General features: G+C 37.9%; 1 protein-coding gene across 1 annotated transcript in view; it reads right to left on the bottom strand.

Annotated features, from left to right (window-relative positions):
- The window catches only part of COL23A1 (collagen type XXIII alpha 1 chain), a gene marked incomplete at its 5' end in the record, with an annotated part of 306,180 nt that overhangs the window by 142,768 nt on the left and 139,693 nt on the right, over nucleotides 1-23,719 (bottom strand). Inside the window, one exon of the mRNA XM_083351737.1 lies at nucleotides 234-278. Coding sequence (XP_083207863.1) covers nucleotides 234-278 — 45 coding nt within the window. The remainder of the gene's footprint in view (nucleotides 1-233; nucleotides 279-23,719) is intronic.

Genomic DNA, 23,719 nt, shown 5'->3' with positions numbered 1-23,719 from the left:
AGCCAGATTCACTTAACAACTGTGTTTAACAATTACAATGATTCACTTAACCAACATCGCAAGGAAAATCATAAAATGGGGCAAAACAAATTTCTCACATAGATACATAAATTTTGGACTCCATTTTTGTCATAAGTTGAGGACTACCTGTAGAAGAATTTTTCCCCACCTTTTACTTTGTGAATATAATTTAATTTACCAACATTACTTCACAAGAAGTACAAGCAAATTACCTGGTTCTCCCCGTCGTCCAGGCTTTCCTCTTCTTCCTGGTGGACCTTTGAAGGAAAAAAAAGTGATTTATTTAACTCATTTCTTACTAATACATCTTTATGTAAAGAATATTCCATTTAAAACCTGGTTAGACAAAGAGATTCCATGATGGCATAGAATGGCATCATGTGTTCTATTATTTTTAAATAGCAAGCCTATATCTAATTTATTCATTTCTTTGTTAAATTTATTTGCCTCATATCTCACCACGGAGCTACTTTAATACGGATATAGATTTATTTATTTATTTAGATTTATAGGGCTGCCCTCTCACTCTCAGTGACTCTGGGCAGCTTACAAACAATAAAAACCCAATGTAAAAGAACAAAAAGCAACAAACCTCACCTCCCTGGCAACAACACACAATCAACAAGCCACCTGATGGGCTCCATCCCACTCTGGGTTCCCCAGGCCCATTGGCAGAAGCAGGTTTTCAGGGCCTTATGGAAAAGTGTCAACGTGGGGGCTAGTCTAATTTCTGTGGAGAGGGAGCCACATATTTCAGTGTATAGGGCTGCCCATTCATGACACTGGGGCTCAAAATGTTCAAAAATTACACACACACACCCAACATACAGAATCAATGCACATAAAGAGCAACCAGGGTAAAAATAAACCCATCCATCAATGTTCAGGCTCAGCCCCACCTCCTGGCCCCCAGGAGTGCTGACTCACTTAAATTCACTTCCTCCAGATATCTTCTTTCTGAATATTCTGTATATCTAATTTATACCCAAACTAGGATTAGGAATGGCAGGAAGTTTGCTGGGCATCACTGCATCATATAAACTAGTTTTCTAAAGGCTTCTACCCAGGATCCTTACAGAAATAGCCATCATGTTGTTCCCTTTTGGGATAAGCAACATTACACAAAGTGCCAAAAAGAGGTATGACATACTAAGCTAGGGAAATGTAGGAGATGACCAGGCTGAGTTTGAGGGAGAGGTCAAATGCATCATCAGTTATGAGTTCCTTTATGCTCACAAGATATCTAAGTCCAGCCCACTTGAATTCCATTGATTCTTATATACCACCAATTTGCTTTGACCATTAGTAATTCATATTCTTGTTGAGAGTTTAAGCTTGCAAGAAATCTTTATACCGTTTGAACCGCCTGGTCTTCTGATTTCCCCAGCACTTGACATGAAACAGTAATATAGGATAAGAAAAACAAGAGGAAATAATTTCTACACTAACATTATTTTCTCTGCCTCCCTATAGTTTTCTATCTTTGCAAAGCACTTACAGTATATGCTGCTTCATCTATTGTCTTTTGTTCCTGAAACTTATCACTTCTCCAAGGAGTTCACTAATTCTATCTGTAATGTATTGGGCTTGCTTTGTTAAGGGAACACCACGTGGTAATTGCTGGAAGGCTGTTTGAGCAGGGAAGCTGGCTAACGGCTCCCAGCTCCTCAGACAACCTGTCTCCAGCGCCGCTATTTGTTGCCTCTAGGGCGGCAATGGGTTGCTTCAAACCTATTGGCCGACGCCTAGAGGCCAGGGTATAAATTGCTGCATCTGCAGCCCTGTTCCTTAGTTCAGATCCTGCAAGCAATAAACCATGATCTTTGCTGAACTCACTCGCCTCGTCTTCGTTCCTGCGCAACGAACCCAGTACACAACACTATCCAGCCACAATTTCTTCAGTTTCCCCTTCTCTTGACCTCATATGTTTATTCTGCAGTTCAATATTCTTTTATGTCATCTACTGTATATGACCAAACCATGCCTAAATACCTCCTTCATTATTGGTCACTCAGTTTTGTATTAAATTCATAGTCATTCAGCAACCATTGAACCTATCTCCTGTATTTGGACAAATACTAATTACTTGCAATAAACCTACATGTTACCAGTGTGTACACATCTTGAAATGGCTGCATCCACTTTACCATTGTTAGTAAATACAAGGTGAAGGTGAATAGAATATTCTACTGCTCTTGTTCACCATCATTTTAATATGCAGTTATTTTCTCTGTCAAACATCTTAACATGATATACTTTTTCAGATCCAGGCTCTCATTATTTCCTAAGAACTACCTAACATTTGCTGCAGCAGCAGCAGCAGTAGTAATAATAGTAGTAAACTTTATTATGACCATTGACCAATTTAGAAACAAAAATCAAACCACATCTGAGACAGCAAATAATAACTACAGCAAAACTTAATTATAACACTCATGTGGTCAAACTATGGCATATTTTATAAACAGTAAAATAAAACTTAGCCACATGCAGTGAAATAAAATCACACAAATCAGATGGTTTACAACTGTAAATAAAATGGGTCTGGCTAACCTGAAAATTTGAGCAGAGGAGTAATTAGTTATTTAAAAAAGCACAAGATATATCAAAATCTAACTCTTTTACCAGCAGAAATACACATACAGCCACAGGCACACACAGAGTGAAACTTGACTATAAAAAAGATTAGACTTACAACTTCTAAGTAGAATGCATTTACAAATTGCAACAGAGTATAAACACTTTTTTAAAAACATGACAGTAAAATATAAAATCATATCAATTTGAACTCATGAACTTTGCCAATAATGTATATTCATGTAGTCAATAGATAAGGTTGGTGGCCCTGCATTTTCTAACAAAAATAACTGCCAGTAAAGGCCAGTGGCAAAAAGTCAGATAACAAGTGTGCTTCTTTAAAAAAATCACTCTCAGCCTAGCCCAGTTTCACAATTTAAGTAGTAGTTTATGTCTTCTCATCTACATTGTTGTTAAACTGCTTTAATAGTGGAGGAAATAATATGAAAGTTCTGGATTATGAAACATTCCCAGTCTATGAAATATTTGAATTGCGAGCAATGTTTCCATTCTACCTGTGTGTGTTTATTACCCAAGGCATGGAGATTCCATCTGAAGTACAAACAACACTTGTTAATAATCTGCATGCAATTCTGTCCAGAAGGGCAAAGCAGGACTACTTTCTCTGGGAGCAAAAGGGAGAACATTTTTCCTAATCTCACAAGCCTCCATGATGGAAGCATCCTGTTTAGGGGATTACTAGGAATCTATCAAAGACCCTTCATGGCATACAAGTCAGGGCACTTGTTATCTTTCTTTCCTAACCCTTAGCCAGGCTGCAAGTGGTCGGATATAAAATGTTATGTCTGCACCGTAGAGTAAGGTAAAGGTAAAGGTTTCCCCACACATGCGTGCTAGTCGTTTCCGACTCTAGGGGCTGGTGCTCATTTCTGTTTCAAAGCTGAAGAGCCAGCGCTTGTCCGAGGACGTCTCTGCGGTCATGTGGCCGGCATGACTAGACGCCAAAGGTGCACGGAACTCTGTTACCTTCCCACCGTAGTGGTCCCTAATTTTCTACTTGCATTTTTACGTGCTTTTGAACTGTTAGGTTGGCAGAAGCTGGGACGAGTAACAGGCGCTCACTCTGTTACACGGCACTCGGGATTTGACCTGCCAAACTGCCGACCATCTGATTGACAAGCTCAGTGTCCTAACCCACTGAGCCACCGCCACCGTAGAGTAGGACTGTGCAAATCTTTCGACAGATACTTCAGAATTCAGGAGGGCACATACTGTAAACTGTTTCTTTGTTAACTGCTGAAGCAGCTGTGTATTTCCAGAGATGCACAGATGAAGATAAATGTGAGTAGTTTTAAAGAAACTATACAAAATACTGAGTCCTGAAACACTATTGCAGCAGAGTATTTTTTTTTACTCTGTGGTTGAAATACCACATGTGTTTTCCTTAGGACCAGATAATAGCATCAATATATCACAGTCCTGATAATAAAAAATGTATCAGAAGAGCAGTCTGTATGATTTGGATGTAAGTTTCTCCAACGTATAATTAATGTTATTTACAGTTGCATGCAATATAGACTCTTTATTCACCATGTTGAATCGCTGCAAGATTTGTGTGAAGTCTTTGCATCTGACTAAATCTAAAATGCTGGAGGTTGCAAAATATGCAAGTGGTTCACACATCCCCTTATGGTTCAAACCAGCTCTATTTTCTCATATGTAGAGCATCAAGCATTGGAAAAGAACTACACATGTCTTTTTCTGAAGCCAGTTGCAACACAATTGGCCGAAATAGGGAAAAAAGTCTTTGTAAGTGAATCCATATGAAAACCTTTTTTCAATACAGAGACTGACTCTATAGTTGCCAACTGGTTCAAGAAACCGCTAGCTGCTTCCCTCCCACCCCTTGTCCTCTTAAGATTAATTAGGGCCTAGATATAGTGGAGGATAGACTATTTGAGATGAGAGATCATAGCACAAGTTTCAATAATTTTTTTTCCTGAAGCTGCGTATATGTATAATTTGAGCTTGGTTGGAGATGTGAGATGAGTAAAAAAGCCACTGTTGTATTCAAAACTCAACCTGTTCTGAATCATAGGAACCATGTTCTGTGCTTAAATTGATTAGTAAAGGAATTCAGCCCTGTTCAACATTCCTTTGCTAAGTGCGTTTGCCAGTTGAAATCTGAGGTATTAGAGTTAAATTTGGTACATGTGTTATGGACATTATTCTATATCTCAAAAAGAAACTCAACTTGATTTTTGTATCCATGTGGAATAGGGATGTCATATACAAATAATACGCTATTTTACTTGAAGACTGAAACTTCACAGTAGAAGTTGACATGTTGGGCCCTGCTCTATTTTAGCATGAAAAAGCCCCACTTTAATGACTTCTGTAATCAAACACAATCTTTACCCATGGTTCTGTTCCCAAGAGAGGCTACACACTGGCCATGACCTTGCCCGATTCCTTTGTGATTTCCTCTTCTGGAAGCCTCTAAGTTTCAGTTTATACAGTCAGGAGAATTGTATAGAATTATATAGAGGAAATAGAGGCAAATTCCTTCCATCAACTGTGCAGAAGGTCTTAATCAAGATTATCTACAACATATCTGAGAAAGAGCCATTTATATTCCTGAAAATCAGACCCTTCCTAAAGGCCTGAGAAACAATACAAAGCTTCTGTTCCACATAATTTCTGATCAGAACTTTCTTCTCAGGCATGGGAACTCCCAGCATCCTTTTATTGAAAATTTCATTTGGAGATTGTTGATCATCTAATCCCTGTAACAATCTTCTAGCTGCTTTGGTATGGTAGCTAAACATTTGCAGACTGTTAATCATCTAATCCACACAGCAGTCCTCTAGCTGCTTTGGTATGGTAGCTCTTTAGCTATCATACAAAGGAGCTAGAGGATTATTATGTGGAGTAGATAATCAACAGTCTGCAAATGAAATTTTTAATAAATGGGTGCTGGAAATTCCTACACCCAAGAAGAAAGTCCTGATCAGATTTATATCCATCTTTCTCCCTTTTCTTGAGGTGGTTTATGTGGGAATCTTCTTTTATCCTCACAACTTCCACTTGAATGAAGCGGAGCTGCTGTGAGAGTCACTCTGGAAATTTCCATGGCAGAAACTGGACTTGATTTGGTCTTTTCTTACTTTAATGCCTTAACAGAATAACAGAGTTGGAAGGGACCTTGGAGGTCTTCTAGCCCAAACCCCTCCTGCTTTGAGAATACTTGTAATTGAACAATGGATCAAAAATAATCGTTACTGAAGGATTGATTTGCCACTTCAAGATCTCTAGGATAGGAAGATTGTACTGCACTATATGTTTAAAACAAATTGGAAATAAGTCAGTAATGAGATTAGGAGGGAAAGGTGAACCAATGTAGGAGAGGATATTTCCCAATGTGAAAAACAGCCTAACTACTTGCACTTTTTCTGGCCATCCAACACTGAATATAACGAAATCTCAGCATCAAATACTAAACAGGGATAAATTATTTTTTTCATATGAATTTAGCTAAAGCTAGAGTCAGGGTGAATATCCCAAAGGTGCTTTTTCATGAGGCAACTGGACTTTCTTCTTTCTCTTTGAAGACATTTTGCTTCTCATACAAAAAGCTTCTTGGATGAGAAGCAAAATGTCTTCAAAGACAAAAAAGAAAGTCCAGTTGCCTCATGAAAAAGCACCTTTGAGGCAACCATGACCTGGATGACTCTATCCATAGATAGGGTGAATATTTGGTAACTTTATGAAGAAATGTCTGCCAGCTTGACCTGTACCTATTATAATCCATTGCCATGCCATGCCATTTTTTTTTATCCTGTCCATTCACTTTGCCTATAGCAGGGGTGTCAAACTCAATTTCATTGAGGGCCGCATCAGCATTGCTGTTGCCCTCAGGGGGCCAGGTGGGTATGGCCTGGGTGGGCGTGGCCTACTGGGTGGGCATGGCCAGCTCTACATTGTTCGCATCAAGGGTGCCTATGGGGGCCTGGGCAGGAGTGGGATAGATCTGAGGGTCTCTGGCAGAAGGAGGGTCTCTGGGCCAGGGCCAAGGCAGTGGGGGCCGTTCCCTCACTGTTTCTAGGATGGCTTCACGGGCCACATGAAACCACTTCGCGGGCCGGATCCGGCCCCCGGGCCTTGTGTTTGACATGTCTGGCCTATAGTCTTTATTTATTGTCTTCGGCTTTTGTATCTTTCAATTTTTCTTTCAGGTTAAACATAACCATTTTTTTCCAGTCATTTACACTCCGAAACCACCTGAATTTCTACTTATTAATCACGGAATCAAGGAAGGAGTTGATATTTATTTTGGTCCAGGATAGACCGATTAATTATTTGTACAGTTGTCAGTGCCCCAGCTCAATAGTAATTGGAAGACATCTACGTTTTTCCCCCCTCGCTCTTTCTCAATGTCTATCTTTCAGAGCTACACATGATCCTTGGAAATATCATCATTTTAGCTATTTTATTCTTTGTTGTCCTAAAAATATTCCTATCCTTTATGATCTTGCCCAAGTTTGTTTTCCTCCCAAAGAACAAACAAACCATCCAAATTTAATTATTTATGATCTCAAGTCCCAAAGTAGGTATGATCATTAAACATGCCGGTTGAGATGTCCTTGGCCACTTAGCGTTTGACATTAATTTAACTTTCATAATGAACTCTTCTGAATCATCTTTGCTTTCAGCTATAAAAATAATGGATTCTGCCACTATTTTCTAATGAGGGATATCTCAGATTATCAGTATTTCAACCACCAGTTTTGATTCCAGCTGACATTTCTTGCAATCCAGACATTCTTACTAATATTTACTGTATAAACTAGAAAGTTATAGGGAGGCATTCTTGTCTTACTCCTTTTCTTGTAATGAATCACTCTGTAATCTCCAAATTCAGTTGTTATTTGTTCAGTGGAAGTGTTTCTCAGAAGAATAATCAGCTGCTCTAACATGCCTTTTAGTGCATTCCACATTTTGGCATAAATTTACACAGTCAAAGGTCTTGCTGTAACTAACAGGGCAAAGCTAAAACCCTTTCTACATTATCTCATCAAGTTAATTATCTGATTGTAGGTCCCTCTGCTTTTTCTGAAACCTGCTTACATATTTGTTTTACTTTCAATAAAAAAAGTAAAAGAGACCCTGCAGATTTTACTCCACTAGCTGTTGCTGACTATAGTGGGCAGTGCTCATCTCCATTTCAAGGCCATTGAGCCACTGCTGTCCCAAAGACATTTCCACAGTCATGTGGCCAGTATGACATCATGGAGCTTTCCCACCGAAGTGGTACCTATTTATCTACTTGCATTTGCATGTTTTTGAATTGCTAGGTTGGCAGGAGCTGGGGTGAGAATGGGAGCTCACCCCATCGTGTGGCGCTTTAGTCTCAATCCTGGGCTACTGGCTTTTCAGCTGACAAGCCCAGGGTCTTAACTGCTGAGCCACCGCACTGCCCCTTTCAATGCATGATCCTAATCTTTCTAAGATCTCAAGTCAACTTGTTTGATAAATCCACGCAAGGATATATTAATTTGCATATCATTGGCATCTCCTTTTACGTACCCCATTCTTTTTACATACCCCAATCTTTTTCAACTTATTTCAGAGCAATCGACACTGACACAATAATACTTTAGCTGCTTCTTCGACAACTTAAAGATAGTGTGGTTTTTTTATTTGAACTTACGATTGTCTCTTTGAAACTGATCTTTTGCCTTTATAACAGTCAGTTTCTGAATATATTCTCTTTCTATAATCCTGTCTAAAATCACAATCTTGGCAGCACCTTTGGAGACTAACACATTTTATTAACAGGCATGAGCTCCCTGAAGCTTATTCTTTTAATAAAATATGTTAGTCTAAATAGATGCTGCCAGCTCCTCCTGATTTTTGGCTACCACAAACTAACTCTTTTGCCAATGTTTACAATTGCTGTTATTCTGTAATATGGCTTGCAAAGTATATGTGTGTGTATATATATACACAATCTCTAATATATATATTCCTTCCAGTTTTAATTTTCTTTGCCTGCGGTTACTTTTGAGTAGCCCTACCTCAGCTTGTTCTGAAAGCTATTTGGATCTTTTCCTTTCTGAAATTTTCTCTGTGCTTCTGCTTTCAACATTTCTATTTTTTCTTTCATATACCGTAAGTTAAGCATACTGAATCTCTTCTTTGCATATCCACCAGATCAAAACTTACTATTCTTCTTAATTTTCCAAGTATAGCCTGTATTTATGACGTCAATAGTTTATAGTTCCACAATTTGAATCTTTTAACTTTCCTGGATTTCACTTTTCCATCCTCTTCTTCTGATGGTGATGATTATCATCCCCTGTTGTTCACCTAATAATGTCCAGATCTACAGTCTACTTTTATGTTGCTTGAAGCAGATGTTGGCAATGAACAAAAGAGCCCTTTTCCAAAAATTCAATTGATTTTTTTTCTGTTAACCCAGTTACCTGTTTCAAATCCTTCTGCAATTTCATATTCTTCTATTTCTTCAACTTTTGCATTGCAAGCACTTGTTCCAGAACTCCATCCCTTTTAGATATGTTGCATTTAGCACTTATTTCTTCCATTCTTGCATCTGTTACAGGTACTTACAGTTCCTAATTTGCCTCTTCTGATTTTCATTTTGCAATTCCTTCTCTTAGGTCTCAATGGAGATTCTCAATCATCCAAATCATGGTTGTCCCAAGGTGCTTTTTCCCAAGTCCTCTCTTAAGTAGGTTGGCTCCTGCATGCCTTCAGAGCTTCACTTGTCCTCAAATTTCTTGCTAATGGAGAGCAATTAATTGATGGTGCTTATCCAGCCTTCACATAACATTTGTAGAATATGAAATATTCCAACTTTTCTTCTGTTATTATTCATAAGCTCCCTGTTGTTATAGAATGCAATTATTCTCAGCTGGAATGAGATTTTTAAGAGTAGGCTCTGAATTTAGACTGGTTTTTTTTGGGGGGGGGGAATTGATAAAAATGTAAAAACATTTTTTGTATATAATAGAATGGCTCAAAGGATTTTAAGAATAATAACATTTGTTATATGGTAACTGTAATGAGATAGAAATTTGGACTGGATTGGACTAAATGGACCTACTTCTTAATGTACATTAAAAGCAAATTAAATTTAGTTCTCCTTTTCTGGTTACACAAATCATAAGAAATCATTTCAAATTATAGCAAATAATTTCAGCAAAGTCAGAGCAGATATTAGATTGTTTTGCTTTACAGTGTACCCAAAAATAACAATGTAATGCCAGTACATATTTTTCTCCATTTAAGAAGATATTCTTCCTTGTGTTATCCCCGATTTTTAAGTATCTTTTTTTATCTGTCAGGCAAAGAAGTTTACCATGTAATTTCCACAGCTAATGAATCATGACGGTATGAGTTTGTGCGCTATTTTTTGGAATTGCCTAATATTTGGTCAGTCTTGAGAGGCGGGTAAGAAACATTTGCAAGACAACATGGGAATTGCTGGTTACAGCCTTGTGTGTTTCAACCTTAGTGAAAAGATGTTACATACAAAGTAAGTACCTTCTCTGTCTTGTTTCATAATGTGCAATGCAGAATAATAAGTTACAAGAAAGCAGATTTTGACTGAATCTTAGAAAACGTTTCTTAGAAGTAAAAGCAGCTTGATACTCTGTTCTATAAGCCATATGAAGATCTCAATGTCGCAAGATAAATGCAGTGCTATCAATAATTGAATTCTTAGACAACAGGGAGGTAAAGAAATTCAGTAAGTTTCACCTGCATTATACAATGCACGGTGTCCCTCAACAAGGATTCTATATGTTTACTTTGCCTCATCTCTCCCCTTTTAAAGTCATTTCATATTTTTATCATTAATGAAATAAACACAGAAATGGTGGCGGAAGGGGTTTTTTCCCCTGAATTGGAATCTCATCCAGAACTCCATTATAAAAGTTATTCCTCACTTAGCTTCAAAAACATCAACTCCAAATATTTATTTCCCATCCAATGACTAAAAAAAAGTTAAAATGTTGAAAACCATTTGCACAACTACAGTGAGACTGCACAAAATTAACCATGGTTAATTTTAATTTTGAATAAACTAATTTCTAAAATCAGCCTAGAAAACAGATCTTTCTCTTTGTTCTGATGATACTATATTTAATTAAATTGGATAGATTTATTAAAGAAAAGGAGTCCTTGCAGAGGTATATTTTTCTTTCCCTCTTGTTGTGTCCAGCATGCCTGAAAAGAGTTTCCCACTGGAAGTCAGCCTACTGTGGCAGAAGTGGATCTTGAAAGAGCATGCAATTTGGATTTATCAGAGAAACTGTTCTTATATATTTAAATTATAGGAACTTATGATATAGGATTGAGAATATTTGGGCTTTTATTTCTTCATCCAACTAATGGTCCTTCATCTTGTCAACTACCATTTTAAAGAAATATCATTTTTGATGAAATGTACCCTTTCCTGTGTATTCATATGTTTCCTTTTTATGGAGATATAACTGTTTTAAAAGATATATAAACACATTCCAAATGAACAAATGTATTTATTTCTATTTTTTCTGTTAATATTATGTATCTTAAGAGACCAACATTTCCTCTTCCTTTTCATATATACACTGGGTGCCAAAAACATTGCAAATTGCACCTCCAAAGCTCAGGCATTTCTGTAAACATATGAAATACATCATTACAAGAATTGTGAACAACCACTTAGTAACCGAGAACAGAAGTGTTAGTGGGTGAACTTGACATGAAGAACATTTAGCTTTTCTAAGCATTTAAATTTTCTACTTCTACACTGGAAGTTATATCCTACTTAAGAAGATGCCTGCAATTCATTTGAATGTTTTCTGCAGTTGTATGAATATATACAAATGAATGAATGAATATGCTATTTTATATATGTTTTGAAGAGGCTACTTTGATATCTGAGAGAGTCAGTTTGGTCTAGTGATTAAGGCTAGGAACTAGGAGACTCTGAGTTCTAGTGTCACCCTTGAGCAGGGGTCTTCAAACTTGGCCCTTTTATGACTTGTGGACTTCAACTCCCAGTGTGCCTGGCTGAGGAATTCTGGGAGTTGAAGTCCACAAGTCATAAAAGGGCCAAGTTTGAAGACCCCTGCCCTAGAGACTTTGGGCCAGTTGCTCTCTCTCAGCCCATGACATCAGGCTTGGACAATAAGCCAGTTCGTCAATTTTTAACTTCAATCAATGAATCAACACTCAGTCAATCCAACACTGCCATCACCATTCTCAGAACCTGCACTTGTGGAAAAACTGTTAGGAAAAAAAAATAAACATCTGAGAGCACTAAATATCTTTTGACTTTTGACCCTAACTTGGTCAATTTTCCCAAAGATCCATAATACTCATTGCAATGAGTAGCATCACAGCTTTTAAATGCTTACCCTTTGCAAAATATTTAGCTAGGGAAAAGTTTACAGTATATACTTTCTGAAGATTAGGCTTCCTTCATGGATGACAAACCAAGAATTGCTTAGTTGGATCTGTGTTGGGGCTGCTACTTAAAATTATTTACTAGATAAATTTTAATACAAATGCTACAGTGGTGGGATTCAAATATGTGAACATCCAGTTCTCGGTGTGGATGCCGCTTCCGGAAGTCCATTATGGGCCTCGGCAACAAAAAATTAGCTACCGGTTCTGCCGAACTGGTGCAAACTGGTTGAATCTCACCACTGAAATGCTACCATTTGATTTCATTAAAATGCACAGATAAATATTAAACCATAAATCTCATCCATCAAGAAATAAGTCGAGGCTCTTTTCATGCCCAATTTTATCACAGGGACACACACTACATTACTTCTGAGACATAATTGAACTATTTTGACTTGGAAAACTTGGTTGTGCACGATACATGAACCTGAGAACTCTGACAAAGCTGATATCACTTTGCCATTAAGTACCTCCAGAAGCATTCCATCAAAATTCCCAAAGAATTAAACAAGCAAGGTGTCTAAAATGAATGCTTTCTGGGCACTTGACAAACAGTCAAGAGAAGAAGTATATTTAGTAGCTACTTGACTCTAAAATCCTTTGCCAATGGATGAAACATATAAGTTACAAAGCTGTTCTCTTCTGAGCAGCAAGGCAAGAATTAGATTGGTTTTAATTGCTAAGAGAACATCTGGCTCCTCATTAGGGGTAAAATATGAAACACTTCAGTGAACAGATTCTGGAAGTAAAAGCCTTATCCAAACTGATGCCCTCCAGATGTGATGAAGTACAAGATGAGCCAATGTGGACTCAACTGTAATAAAGCACCAGGTATTATGTGTGCATTTGTCTGCTTTGGAGTGGATTGAATCAAGGAACCCCTGAAACTGATTCTTCCATACATGAAGTACTCAAAAGGGATGCCAACCAAATTGCCTTTGGCTATTAGGCACACATGTAAAACAGAGGGGAGGAAAACATGCAGGAACTAAATCGACCTACAGTTTATTATGGGATATTTTGGACAGTCAGAAAAATTGTACTTTTTTGGCATCACGTCCTCTTATCTAATTGGCCCTTTCTTGGCAAATGGTAACCAGATATGCTTTCTTTGCAAAGAGAAGAAGCACAGTCATTTTCCAATTCTTGTCTTGTTGGTATTATAATTTTCTCTGCCTTTCAATTTGGACAACTAGAGGATATTTTCACAACACAACACTCCTGCATATTATCTGTTTGCTTTTTGCAGTAAGAATGCAAATTAGAAAGAGAAAAATATTTCTGCTTTTGTGAGATTTATTCCATCTTGTCCTATTTAGGTCTTTCAAGTCTTGGTAGCAGTTTACATTACCATAAAGAGAAAAGGGGAATACTTAAATTTTCCATTGCTCTCATGTAAAATCAAACAACTCCATCTTGCAGTTCTTGCATAAAAATACTCGATAAAGGGATCCTGCTTAACATCTATGTGCTTTAGAGTTATTTTACTAAGTGTGGCAATGAAGAGTCTCAGTAAAGGATCTGCAAAGTTCTAAACAGATTATCTAAAGTTTCCATAACATTGTATTATATTTTCAGTCACTTAACGCCATACTTCCTAACAATCTTGCAACTCTCTGCTCTAAACTTACTCATTAAAGTTATTTCTTTGAACACATACCATACTTATTCACCAAACTGAGTGCTTTTCTTTTTCAATCTCAATGCACGGGATATTTTCTGCCCACCAATGTAGTGGCAGAAAATAAATAGGGCCAGATCTTCCTTCCCCAGTGTAAGTAAAGAAAACAAAAAAATGATCTCCCAGCATCTTCAAGGTGAACCAATATATTACAGTCCAAATATTTGTAGACTGGAATCCATTTAATTAAATGCAGTGTTATCTTCAGCTGACCCCTGTTCAGCATACAAACCCTGGGGTTTAAATAAGCGAAATCCAAACCCTCATCAATGCCTCAAATACAGTTTGCAAGAACACTTTCCCATCCTTAATGCTTTATATGATGGTCCTTTTTGATATTACCTTCCTAGGAAGAATGAACGTAGCACCCCATTTTTCATTAGCTGCATTCTGGAATTCCACAGAGATGGGGATTCCCCCCCCCAATATCATAAACAAGTCCTCTAGAGTGGTTCTCTGACAGTGGCCTTAGCCAAAAGGAATGAGTAGCTGAAGCAGAATAGCACTCAGCAATAGCACTTAGATTTATATACTGCTTCACAGTGCTTTACAGCCCCTCTCTTAAGTGGTTTACAGAGTCAGCCTATTGCCCCCAACAATTTGGGTCCTCATTTTACCGACCTCAGAAGGATAGAAGGCGGAGTCAACCTTGAGCCAGTGAGTCTCGAACTGCCAAACTGGTGGCAGCCAGCAGTCAGCAGAATTAGCCTGCAATACTGCATTCTAACTGCGCCACCAAGGCTCATGTTGCATCATTGTGAGCAAAGAATGCTTTGGGCAGCCATAGTCATCTTTTCAACCATACATTGTTTTGGGCAGTGGTTTATGCTACTATATATTAAAAGGAGAACAAATGCATTAAGGCAATATATCTGTTTCTAGCACATGCTTCTGGATAATTGCTCAATAAGATTTCCAAGAACTGTGAAGGGGAAAAAAGCAGTATTTTTTGGAGATGGGAAATGAGAAAAACTCTCTTCTAAAGACAAAACATACATATAGGTTGATAATCATTTTCCTTGTTTACAAAAAATTATCATTAGAAGTAACTTAACGATATGTACTGTGGTTTACAGATTATATGTTAATTTTTATTAGAGTAAAAACCCAGGGTCTGACAGCAATTTTGACTAGTAACTACCAGTGTACATATTTTTGTCATTGTTTTTTAGAATTTAGAGCACTAATTTAATTATCTTGGTATTAGAAATTGAAGGCAAACCACAAATGCTCATTGACTATAATCTGGAACATAAAGCAGACAATATTTTTTTCCCTTCTTCCTTCCTCCCTCTCATCTCCCTCCCATCTGCTCCACAGCATTTCCCATTACCTCTAGAGAAGATCTGGGGGATGTATAGGACATAGTAAGCATGAAGTAAGATCTTCTTCGGCTGTACTGTAATATCCAGCCTACTGGCACAGATTCGCAAGATACAAATGATGAATTTATGAATTACACATTTCATAAATAATATATTGACAACCTTTTTGTTTTGTTTTGCTTTTACACTGAAAAGATTTCCTGAATGCTTTAGAGAAAAATTGGACATCAGTTCTTAAAAGTTCTTAAAGTAAAAACGTTGTTCAGCATGGAGACATTTATGAGAGAAGGAGGCTCAAAAAAGAGACTGTCTCTCTGTTTTACAAAAGAAAGATCTTTACAACAAAAAAGAGATTACGCCAAGGATTCTATCTTTTTTACTCTGAAAAGTAAAAATTGGAAATCATGCCATTTAAGAAAGCATAACTTTTGATATTGAGTTTTTGAGATAAATTCAGAAATTATACTGATAAATACATTATACTGCCTGGTTAAAAGTATAAGTTTTATTTCCGGTCCAGTACACAAATGGATCAAGATAATTCAGAAAACTATCAGGAATGATGGTAAATATATGTGTCCCAGGATATGGTTGGAGGATCCAATCTGGGTCAGTCATCGGGACCATGGGCTCCCGCATGAGTCCGAAAGCTCATAAGACTAAACCTCTGGCCCCAGTGACCAACCCAGATTAGATCAGAAGACTATTCTTTTCATTGAACAACTGTAAGGGCACTTCTAGAGGAGCAAGATGGTAATGTGTTTCATTTGACATGTTAGACCAGCCTTCCATCATTGTCAATCACTGGCCATATTGACTGGAGCACTAGAGAATCCAGTCCAAACATCTGGAAAGAATTGCCAATACAATTATGCACTTTGGCATTTTTACTGTCTCAGCCTCTGAACAGAATGAGTATCTGGGGAATTTATTAACATACCATGCATGCAAGCAGATTAAATCTATTTAGTCCATTGCTAATTTATTATAGTTCATTCATATTCATATGGCAAATAATAAAAGGTCTCTAAAACTGACATAAGTAGACATAAAGTGGACAAAATTAGTCATTGTTCTTGATCGTTGGTCTCAAATGGCTGATGCTAATATCCAGAATTTATGATGCAAAGGACATTCAAAAGTGCACATTTCAAGTTTTACAGTACAAGCAGATTCATATTATTTTATCCTTTCAACTTATTTGGAAATTTATTCTTGGTTCATTTATTTAATATATTTATCTTCTGCTCAAGTATTTTAATTAACTTTGTATATATAGTGGTCTTCTGTTTACCTTTAAAGCAGTAATATATAGGAACAATATAAAATACTAAACAACCTGTGAACTTTGGGGTCATTCTTCTTTCATCACCCTCATCACCTAATCACCCTCAGGGCAGCCCTGGTGAAGCCGCCTCCTCCTGCTCCTCCTCCTCCTGGCTGACCTGTGGAACTGCCTGCCACTGTTCTAGGGAGGGAGAACAAAAGGAGTCATGGACTGCAAGGAAAATTGTACCCCACTCCCCATTCCAGCATGCCTTCAAGGACGTCCTCTCTCCAAGGAGAAAGAGGGCTCATATGTTACCAATACTGAGCCAACCCTACTTTTGCCAGCGGGCATTTGAGTCATTCTCTCATTTTTCCCTCATTATCCATAGCCATTAAGAGATTTTAGATTTTGGCCTTTGGCCTTCACTGGTGTTTTGGAAAATAAGTTGGCCCCCTCCTCTTTGGGGCAACCTTTCAAATACTGGAATACTGCTATCATGTCCCCACTAGTCCCTTTTTTCTCTAGACTAGCCAAGCCCAAATTCTGCAGCCATTCTTCATATGTTTTAGTCTCCAGGTCTTGGATCATCTTAGTTACTCTTTTTTTACACTTTTCCCAAGGTCTCAACATCTTTTTTCTAATGTGGTGACCAAAACTGGGTGCAGTATTCCAGGTGTGGTCTTACTAAGGCTTTATAAAGCAGTACTAACACTTTGCGTGATCTTCATTCTATGCCTCTGTTTATAGAACCCAGAATTGTATTAGCTTTTTTGGCTGCTGCTGCACACTGCTGGCTCATAGTCAAGTGATCGTCCATTAGTACTCCAAGGTCCCTCTTGCAGTTACTGCTTTTGAGCCAGGTCTCGCCTAATCTGTACTTATACCTTTGATTTTTCCTGCCCAAGTGTAAAACCTTGCTTTTCTCCATATTAAATTTCATGTTGAAATGTGATTAAATGTCTGATGAGTGTGGCAAATCACTGTGAATCAATAATAAAAATCACCTCTAAATCAGGTCAAGCTACAGCAGGTTCAACGCAAATAGCAACTGTTAGCATCTTCTATTTTTGTTACTTGGAACACCATGTTTACACTATGTCCAACCCATTTCCTCAAAGTTTCAACAGTTTTAAAGAATCTAGCCTCTAGTCAGAGTGCAAATTTAGAACCTGTTCTTTAGGCAAGAACTGGCCCTCTCCAACATGGACTAAGTTCTCTAAGTTTTTTATTAGCCAAAGGGAGATTCTGTGTCCAATCAACTGACTGAGGGAGATTGTGATGGACCACTCCCTGCTTGTGTAAGAAAGGCCTATGGAATAGTCTTCACAAACACTACAGGTAGTCCTTGACCTGCAACCAATCATTTAGTGACTGTTCAAAGTTACAACAGCACTGAAAAAAGTGACTTATGATCATTTTTCACACTTAACGACTCTTGCAGTATCCCCGTGGTCTTGTGATCAAAACTCGGATGCTTGTCAATTGGCATGCATTTATGATAGTTATAGTGTCCTGGGATCATGTGATCACCTTTTGTGACCTTCTGACAAGCAAAGCCAATGAGAAAGGCAGATTCACTTAACAACTGCGTTACTAACTTAATAACCACAGTGCTTCACTCAATAACTGTGGCAAGAAAGGTTGCTAAAAAGGGGCAAAATTCACTTAACAATTGTCTTGCTTAACACTGGAAATCTGGGGTTCAGTTGTGGTCTTAAGTCGAGGACACCTTGTGCAAGAGGTGAGATCACATTCTTTCTCCAAAAGAAAATGGATGGATATCCGTATTTTTGTTCCATGTGAAAAGCTGTTCCTTTTCAAATAGGCTGTCACATTATCAAATTTCTTGAAAAATTTATCATGACCTAAGTAAGAAGAAAAAATTATTATTATGGTTAGAAACCACTGTAAGGTCTATGGTTACGGAAACAATAGTAATGATGTTTAAAGTCTCCGAATGTTTTCCTTTTTGTGCAATGCAATCTGATGCATGTTTATGCAGAAGTAAATGCCACTAGGTTCAATGGCAAGTACTCCCAGTTGTGCAGCTTGAAAAGCAAGTGAAAAGCACATATAAATCCATTTTCAGGTCATTCAGCAGCACAAATGCCCATTGCCTGTGTTTGCATTTACTATATAAAGCTCATGCTCAAATTGTTTACGCATACAGCATAAGAAAAAAAAGACAAGAGAATCTAACCTAGGCTGATTGGATTGTATCGGAATAAAAAAAAAAAACTATGCACGGCAAAGCCACAAGTTGCCCTTCTTATCAGATATCCGTCCTTCAGTGAATCATGAGCAAGGTAATACATTTTTCTTTCTCTTTAGGCAGGTAGTATTGCATCATAATTGAGTCCCAAATTTCTGTTGCTACGCGAGACAGTTGTTAAGTGAGTTTTGCCCCATTTTCTTGCCACAGTTGTTAAGTGAATCACTGCAGTTGTTAAGTTAGTAATACAGGTTGTTAAGTGAATCTGGCTTCACCGTTGACTTTGTTTGTCAGAAGTTCAGAAAAGGTGGTCACGTGACCCTGGGACACTGCAGCTGTCATAAATACACACCAATTGCCAGGCGTCCGAATTTTGATCACATGACCATCGGGATGCTGCAATGGTTGTGTGACAAACAGCCATAAATCACCTTTTTCCAGTGCCTTTGTAAGTTTGAACAGTAAGTTGAGGACTGCCTGTATATGATATGAAAGGAACTATGTCAGGTTCTTGTTTGATTCTCCCCTTGTTATTTAGAGAAGCGCAGATAGGAGGCAAGTGAACACAAAAGTCTTTGGCTGTCAGAATTAAGCATCTGCTACCCAAAACTGAGAAGGAAGGACTCACTGGAGAAGAGCCTAATGCTGGGAAAGGTTGAGGGCAATAGAAGAAGGGGACGACAGAGAATGAGGTGGCTGGATGGAGTCACTGAAGCAGTAGGCGTGAGCTTAAATGGACTCCAGAAGATGGTAGAGGACAGGAAGGCCTGGAGGAACATTGTCCATAGGGTCGCGATGGGTCGGACACGACTTCGCAACTAACAACAACAACCCAAAAATAAAAGAAAAATTTTTTTGACTTCAGAAAATAATGTCCCATATGCTTTACCCTAACAAATTGGGACCAGGTAAACTGGCACACCCTCTCTGCCATAACAGTCATTTGTCTCAAATTAGAGATTAGGGCCGTGTGTTAGATTGTTCAGTCCAACCTAAGCTATAAGCAGCTGTTTGGCTTTCATTTCACAGAGGAGCTTATACAGTAAAAGGAAATCTGGCCCAGATTCAAAAGTTGCATTTGTGCCTTAGTGGCATGCTCATTTTATTCTTGATAATGGAAAGACATTTAGAGTGAAAAGGTCTGAATTACAAACACTAAGAGAACATTGTCATCACAGGCATACCTAAAAGTTTCCATTCTGATCTTTGGAGTTCAAATATGGCTTTGAATTTTCAATGTATTTAAACAGCCTTGTGACTGTCACATATTAATTTAACAATTTAAATTTAGAGTAATGTAATGTACACAGAAGAAACACATTCAAACATGAATTTGAATTAAGAATAAGTAAGAAAACTTTGTGAGACAGTTTGATATAGTGATTAAGGCATGGAGTTAGAAACCAGGAGACCATGAGTTCTAGCTCCACTTTGGGCAAAAAACCAATTGGGTAACCTTGCGCCAGTCACTTTTATTCAAGCTCTGGGAAGGAAGCAATGGTAAACTGCTTCTGAAAAACTTTACCCAGAAAACTGCAGGGGTTTGCCCAGGCAGACTATGAGAATTGGACACAATTGAACAGAAGAAAAAAAAACCAAGGAAACTTTATCTCAGCATTTCTTCCAGTCTGATCAAATAAGGAATCAGAACTTGTAGCCTGCCTTCAAGTCATGTTTAGCACCCTGCAAATTTACTGTGTAGATCCTGAGGATGTTGTCTGGTAACACCAGACTGCCAATTTCCTGAAGACACACAAGCTGGGTCATGGAGAGCACTTCAAGAAGAGAAAGACATGGCAGCTCACCTTGGCCCAACCCTACAAGTCTGCTGGTAATAACAGGCCCTGGTTGGTTACTTACATAGACTGCACCATTATGCCTATCACTCCAAGCAGCCTGGCCCTCTGGAAATACCATCCATTCTTGGACTTCAAGGGAGAAACCAATCTTGGTCTGACAGTTCCACCAAAAAGAAGAGAGGAGAGGAGAATGGGAATGAGAATAAGATCAAAAGGAAAGAAGAAGAAGAAGAAGAAGAAGAAGAAGAAGAAGAAGAAGAAGAAGAAGAAGAAGAAGAAGAAGAAGAAGAAGAAGAGGAGGAGGAGGAGGAGGAGGAGGAGGAGGAGGAGGAGGAGGAGGAGGAGGAGGAGGAGGAGGAGGAGGAGGAGGAGGAATACCATAATACTCCTTTTTTGGTCCACAAAACACATTTGTATCAATATATGAAAAGATTTCAGTGTTGTGGCCTTTGGGCAAGTGAGTTTGTCCTCATGACGCTCTTGTGACAATTTAAGTCTGAGACCCTGACTTTAAGTGGGTTGCTGAAATAAACAAAATAATTGACCCAATGCAACCTAGAATATTAAGTAATGGTAATGTTTGAAACAAGGCTTTAGGACTTTAATACACAACTACTGTATGTATTTAAATCATTATCATTGATTAATCAATCTAGTTGATTTTATACTAACAGAGGCCTCTTGGAGGCTGAAAACATTATAGATTGCTGCTGTTGCTACTGCAGATCTATCCATAAGGCTATAAGGAGTGCACAATATTACATCCCAGCTATTAAATTTCATGTGCTTTCTATAAATGATGTTAGGGACAGATTTTCTAACTTTTATGTATATAATCAACATGATAACCATATGTGGTCTTAAGTGTTCTGGCTGAGACTTCTTATTCCCTAGAAATATGAAAAGACATAATAGTCATACCTGAAGACATGTCAAGAAAGTAATATGCAATTATACATACATACATACATACATACATACATACATACATACATTAAAGCATATCGAAACACTAATATGTCTCTGTGTGTGTGTGTGTAAATTTTTTGGCTTGCTAACAAAGAATAAAGGGAGACTTTATTCAAAAAAATTACACAAACATGAACTGCCACTGCTGTGGCTACTGCCTGTAGATGGCCTTGGGCTAGGCTGAAACAGGAAATAAGATTTGCACATGATTATAAATAATTTTTTATGTCAGTAAACACAAATTATAAAGAGAAAATTAGCCCCAACATTCTGTGTTAACTTTGTCCATCTGGGATCTCAGCTCTACTGGCCAACTAGACCTTGGTGTCTGTTCCCTACATCTGGTTCAGAAAGTAGCACCTTTACCAATACAAAGGGGCTGTGTTTAACTTTGGGCAGATTAAATAGCAGAATGTCCTTATAATGAACTTAAGAAGCAACCAGGATGAGATAAGTGTTTTCCAAAATACTATAAAAACAGTGTAACAAAATTAAAACTAACCATAAAAGCTGTGCCAGAAATTGAAAGAAGACAGAAATGGCAGAATAACCTTGCAGTGACATGGCATTGTGCATGATTAATAAAGAGAAGAAAGAAAAAAAATACTGGAAGGAGTCTAGGTGTGTGTGTCTGTGTGTGTGTGTGTGTGTGTGTGTGAGTGTGTGTGTGTGTGTGTGTGTGTGTGAGAGAGAGAGAGAGAGAGAGAGAGAGAGAGAAATAGAAATGCTTTTATTTCTTTGAGGGAAGATAAGGCAGTGTCACGAAACTTCAGATCATACTGATATAATGTCAATCTCTTTAAAGTCTCTGGACTTTAAATAAAACCATTTTTTTTGGCAACACAGTGATTTGCATTCCCTTTAAACCCAATATAAACTTTACAAAAGGCTTACAGGTTGGGTTACCTTGTCTTTGGCATCATTCAGCCTATAGCACAAAAGAAAACACTTCAGCTTAACACAAAACCTAACACAAATGGCATTTTTTCTTTAAGTTTCAAGTTTCAAGTTTTATTTAATTTGTATACCGCCCTTCTCCTGGTAGGGACTCAGGGCGGTTTAAAAAATGCATTTAAAAAAATGCAATTGCCGTTCCGGCATCTACATATATGAATTGATGAAATACACCACTCTATCCTATGCATTATATATTTCCTGTTACATATGCTTTGTAAATCTAGGGATCCTATATTCATTAAACCAACAGAGGAGAAGAACATCTACCTTTAGCTTTGATTTGGAACTCACTTTCAATTTTAAAATATGTCTGCAACAATGTAAACATCACTACGTTCTTTTTTATGTATCAGCTGCTTATATAGCCAAATGAAATGTTTCAGTAAGAACAGTAAGACAAATAAAGCATGGTAAAATAACCCTTGCAGATAAAGCAAAGACAGCTTGTAAAGAGTACAGGCCAAATCGCACGATAATTATATTGTAACTGGAAATGCTATTTTAAGGGCCATCTATCATTCCATTAAAGGCACATAGCAACCAAAGATTAGGCTTTATTAGTGCTGGCACCCTGATTATGGAATGCTTTTTTTTTAAAAGAGGTTTGCCTGGCACCTTCACTATAAGCTAAATGCTTTTTAATGCAAGTTAGGCTTTCTCCACCCTCCCACCAAGAATGCATTCTCTTTTTATTTAAAGATAAAAAGGAGTGAGCCTGAGAATTGAAAACAAAAACGTCAAAAGCACACAGTCTGTTCAACTTGGGTTATGGATCATGAAGCCAAAGACAGATTCAAGATTTAATCTTTAACATATGGCTTATATTTGCTTATTTATACAATGATTTATAGACCGTCCACTTCACAAGGATTTAAGGCAGCTTACAAGGAGAAGAATAATAAAAAAAAAGAGAAAATCTAGTCTAAATTAAGTGACGTGGCAGTCAAATATTATTAGCAACCAAACATTGGGTAAAATAAACCTCCTTGAACCCCAAATTGTAAGTGCATTCCTTATCTCAGGTGATAAAATGTTGCAAAGTGCAGGGATAGCACTGAGAAGATGCATTGTCCGTGCCCCACCCTCTCACTTTCTGTGGTCCTGGGACCATCAGCATTCCTTCTCTTACAGTTTGCACACAGTGAACCAGATCTCGATGGCAAGCCATCCATGCAGGGCTTTAAAAATGATAGCCAGTACTTTGAACTGGATTGTCAAGAGCAAAAGATCAGGTCCGCACATGAAGGTCCAATTAAGCTGATTTATTGCTAATCATAGGAATCTTGTCAACAAATGGTTAGCACCTGGTTGGGGTTATATAAGGGTCAATGGAATTCAAGGGAGGTTGGACTTAATTTGCTTGTAGCTATGTAGGGATTCTAAGCTGATCCCTTGCAGGTTCTGCTCCTCCTCCTATAGGGGTCACTGAAACATTTTGGAATATAGATTTCAAATCTATTGCCCCGGTTA

The sequence above is a fragment of the Vipera ursinii genome (assembly GCF_947247035.1).
Source record: "Vipera ursinii genome assembly, chromosome: 2".
NCBI classification, from domain to species: Eukaryota; Metazoa; Chordata; class Lepidosauria; order Squamata; family Viperidae; genus Vipera; species Vipera ursinii.
This window is presented reverse-complemented; position numbering and strand designations above follow the sequence as displayed.